The 4005-nt window shown below is 47.0% G+C and overlaps 1 protein-coding gene across 1 annotated transcript; it reads left to right on the top strand.

The window, feature by feature from the left end:
• Positions 1 to 1146: 1146 nt before the first annotated feature.
• On the top strand, positions 1147 to 1702 carry DUSP21 (dual specificity phosphatase 21). Its single transcript, XM_059050609.1, is given in 2 exon segments — positions 1147 to 1197; positions 1199 to 1702. Coding segments are annotated over 2 exon segments (555 nt in total).
• Positions 1703 to 4005: the final 2303 nt, after the last annotated feature.

Below are 4005 nucleotides of genomic sequence, written 5' to 3'. Positions count from 1 at the left end.
TTTTACTACATTTTTAAAATTTAAGGAGCATACCTTTGCACACAACCCCAAAATGACAAGGAGTGACGAGGAAGTGATGAGTCTCTGAGCTGCTCTGTGAAAGAATTTGTTAGTTTTAGGTTATAGTTGTTTCGAATCTTCAGTCAAATTCTACAAAAATCTTAGCTGAGAGGAAATGCAAATCTCAGGGAGCGTTTTAAAAATCTATTTTTGGCCCAGTTATGATGTAGCATTGACTGGCTCCAGAATTTTTAACATTACTGGTTAGAAACCACTGGTGGCGGTCAAAATGACTTGTAGCTTACAAAGCATGCGGGCATTCTTTTTGGAGAAAGTAGACAAGAAAATTTGAGCTGTTGTTTCAGGTAATAAAGTAGAATCAAGTGATAAATCATTTGGGCTGTATGCACAAATGGACAGTGACACAGCTAAATTAGTCACAATTGTTCACCACAGGCCAACCTCATGATAGATAAAGGGCTATATATCAGCAATGTTCCCTTAGAAACAGTCCTGATGTGTCTCTGAGCAGGAACATAATTCTATGGCTACAATCAACAAAGAAGTATCAGGCTAGCTCACCAAGCCCAACCAAACCCCTATCTCGCTGCAGTTTTATAAAGATTAGCATATCACATGAGCCAAATGCTGTGCCCCAGTGTAAAAATATGATACTGTTACTTTGTAGAAAAAGTGTAAGCCCTGTTCTTCAACACCAATAAAATAGAAGCATTCATAGATACTGAGTTCAGTGTGATCCAAAAACTGAAGCATAAAATAGCTATCTGGTAACAGAACATTTTAAAACATCAAGACAGATAAGAACTCGGGCTCGGAAAATAAATGACTATGAAGAAAGATAAAAAGAAGAGAGACCTGGGGTTTCTCTGAAGACCCGGCTCTGCGGCCAAGTCTTCCCTGTAGCGAGCTGCCATTGCCATGGAAACCAGGGGCCTGTGACTCCAGCGCAGGGCGGCGGGGGTGGAGGGGGTGGGGTTGGGGGTTGGAGATGGGATGGTGACCTGTGACCGGTATACTGTCCCCCAGACCCTCTCCAAGAGACTCCACCGAGCTGCTGCTTCCTGAACTTGCTCCCGGGAGTGGTGCCCCGAAGCAGCCGGGAGAGACCACTGTCCCGCCGCCTTGATGACAACACCCCCGTGTCCCCTCCTGGCTCAGGCTGTCCATGGCCTCTCCCCAGATAACCAGCAGTCTATACATCAGCAGTGGGGTGACAGCGAACAATGAACTCATGCTGTCTACCAACCACATCACGACAGTCATCAACGTGTCGGCTGAGGTGGACAACACGTTCTTTGAAGACATCCAGTACGTACGCGTGCCGGTGGTAGATGCTCCCACCTCGCACCTCTACGACTTTTTTGACCCTATTGCAGATCACATCCACAGCGTGGAAATGAAGCAGGGCCGAACGCTGCTGCTCTGCGCCGCCGGGGTGAGCGGCTCTGCCACTCTCTGCCTCGCGTACCTCACGAGGTACCACTCCATGTCGCTGCTGGACGCCTACACGTGGACCAAGTCATGCCGCCCCGTCATCCAGCCCAACATTGGCTTTTGGGAACAGCTTATCCACTATGAATTCAAGCTGTTTAGTAAGAACACTGTTCACATGATCAGTTCCCCGGTGGGTATGATTCCAGACATCCACGAGAAAGAGGTCTGTTTGATGATGACGATGTGAGCCATCACGGTCAGCCTCTGACATCTGCTGCAAATCCTATATCAACATTGAACGATGAACTTTTGTTGGTAAAGGAACTAGAAACCACCTTTTAGAAGGGCAAGCAAAAAGGGCGGGGTGAGTTTTTAGCTTAGTATGCCTTATCTTTAAAGAATAAAATTCATTAAAAGTAAAATGGTGACAATGTTTCTTATCCTGTGAGCGGCACGGCATGGCTGCTGCCGCCTGGCAAGAGAGGAGAGTGCTGAAGGTGGTGCCCAGATCAGATGGACCTGAACCCTGGGAACTGCCGGAGCAGACTACTAACCTAGGGGTGAGTGCCCCGCAGCCGTTCCTCCCCCCCACCCCCCCACCCAGTGCCCCAATCCCACCTGGTTCTTCCCAATCCAAAGCCAGAGGCTTAGACATCGTGGTACCCGCTGTGTGCTTCTTACAGTAAAGTGCCAACCTACTGGATAAGTGGCCTTCTTGGGGTTCTCTGGGAGTCCTGGGGGAGCCTCAGGCCACCCCTGACCCCACCTTCAACCACAGTGACCCAACTCTGGTTTTCTAGATTAGATTTACATGTTAAATAGTTTTCAAAAAACAACCAATTCCACTATATAAAGTTTTAAAATATTTTTTCCAGTGCTGTACTAAATGATAAGGTCTTGAGTTGCCCTCAGCAATCCCCACCAGCCTTTGTGAAAAAGGAACATTAATCCCCTTCTCCAGGGCACTTGCTAAGAGAGAGAGCCTGCCTGACACAAGGCCTCCCTTGCTCTCATGGGCTTTGGCATGGTAGGCTGGAGCTGCTGGCCAGGACTGGCTCTGTCACCTCCTCCCGTTGTAACTGGGGCCTCTCAGAGCCTCCATTTCCTTACCTGTCAAAACAGTGATAGCCTGTCTCTCCCAGGGTTGCTGTAAGGATTAGATTCCTTAGCATGGAACCTAGCAGGCAAATGGTTTCCTGCTTAGAGGAAAGGGCTGCTCTTGTTACTAAGGATAATCTTTAGCCCTGCTGGTTGGGGGTCAGCACATCCATCCTCACAGCGGCCTTTCCCCCATCTGTACACAGCCCTTTGTTGTCTACACAGCGCTCTTCTAAAAAAATCATCTTGTCTATAAAAACAAATGGTCTACGGTTCTTTTGGACCCTACGTCAGAGGAGGCCTACATTTAGAGCCTTTTCAGCGTTCCCATTGTGTCACTGTAGTTAATCCATGTGAAAGCAAGAAACATCATTCCAGGGCCCCCTGTCCCCTACCCAAAGGCCTTTTTTATAATCACTGACCATTAGAGCCAGCACCCTGGGGCTCCACCAGGATCCGTGAAGGCACTTGCCAAAGGGACGAATGAGTGGGCCCCAGAAGTAGGCCCTGGAATCCAGGATTGTTTAAAATCCCCAGGTATCTGGCTCTGGCTTGGGAGCAGCCATTCTAATCGAGAATTACTGTAGGTAAACAATATGAGACAAAGAGTACAACCACTGTGGTTGATGCAGACCTGTGGGTCCAGACCCCTTTCTCTCCAAACCCATCTCCACTCCCACTTCCACAAAAGGAGTGTCCAGGGATGCAATTTGGTGGAGTGGGGGTGGGGGACATTATGAAAACCTCTGCTCCAGATGGATCCTCTCCTTTTACAGATAGAAGACCAGGCTCACAAAACACAAGGGCTAGTGTGGCAGATCCTCTACAAAGCAGCCTTTCCAGCAGAAACCCAGAAAGAAAATTTCTTTTCAAGCATTTTTTAAAGAAATTTGTTTGGGTATATATATGTGCGTGTGTTTTCATTTTTTTTAATACCTAAATTAACACACCATAAAATTAACTTTCTTTGGACATACAGTTCTATCAGTGTTACCAATGGGTACATTTGTGTAACCACTGCCACAATCAGGACACAGAGGAGTTCCATGACTCCAAAAACTTCCCTCATGTCTTCGCTTTGTAGTCAAACTCTGGCCCCCACCCCAACCTCTGGCAAACACTGATTGGTTCTCCATCTTATAGACTTGCCTTTAACAGAATGTCACATTCATGGAATCATACAGGATGCAACCTCTGGTGACCGGTTTCTCTCAGTCTTTGTGATTTACCCATGTTGTAGTCCATTGTATGGATGTACCACAGTTTGTTTTACATTCACCTGTGAAGGATATTTGGCTTTGTATTACTTTCCTCGGGGCTGCTATAAGAAAATACCAAAAACTAGGTGACTTAAAACAACAGAAATTTATTTTCTCACAGTTCTGGAAGTCAGAATCCTAAATGGAGGTCTCTGCAGGGCCATGATCCCTCCAAAAACTGTCGGGGGTAGGG

This window comes from Kogia breviceps, chromosome X (assembly GCF_026419965.1).
Source record: "Kogia breviceps isolate mKogBre1 chromosome X, mKogBre1 haplotype 1, whole genome shotgun sequence".
NCBI lineage: Eukaryota > Metazoa > Chordata > Mammalia > Artiodactyla > Physeteridae > Kogia > Kogia breviceps.
This window is presented reverse-complemented; position numbering and strand designations above follow the sequence as displayed.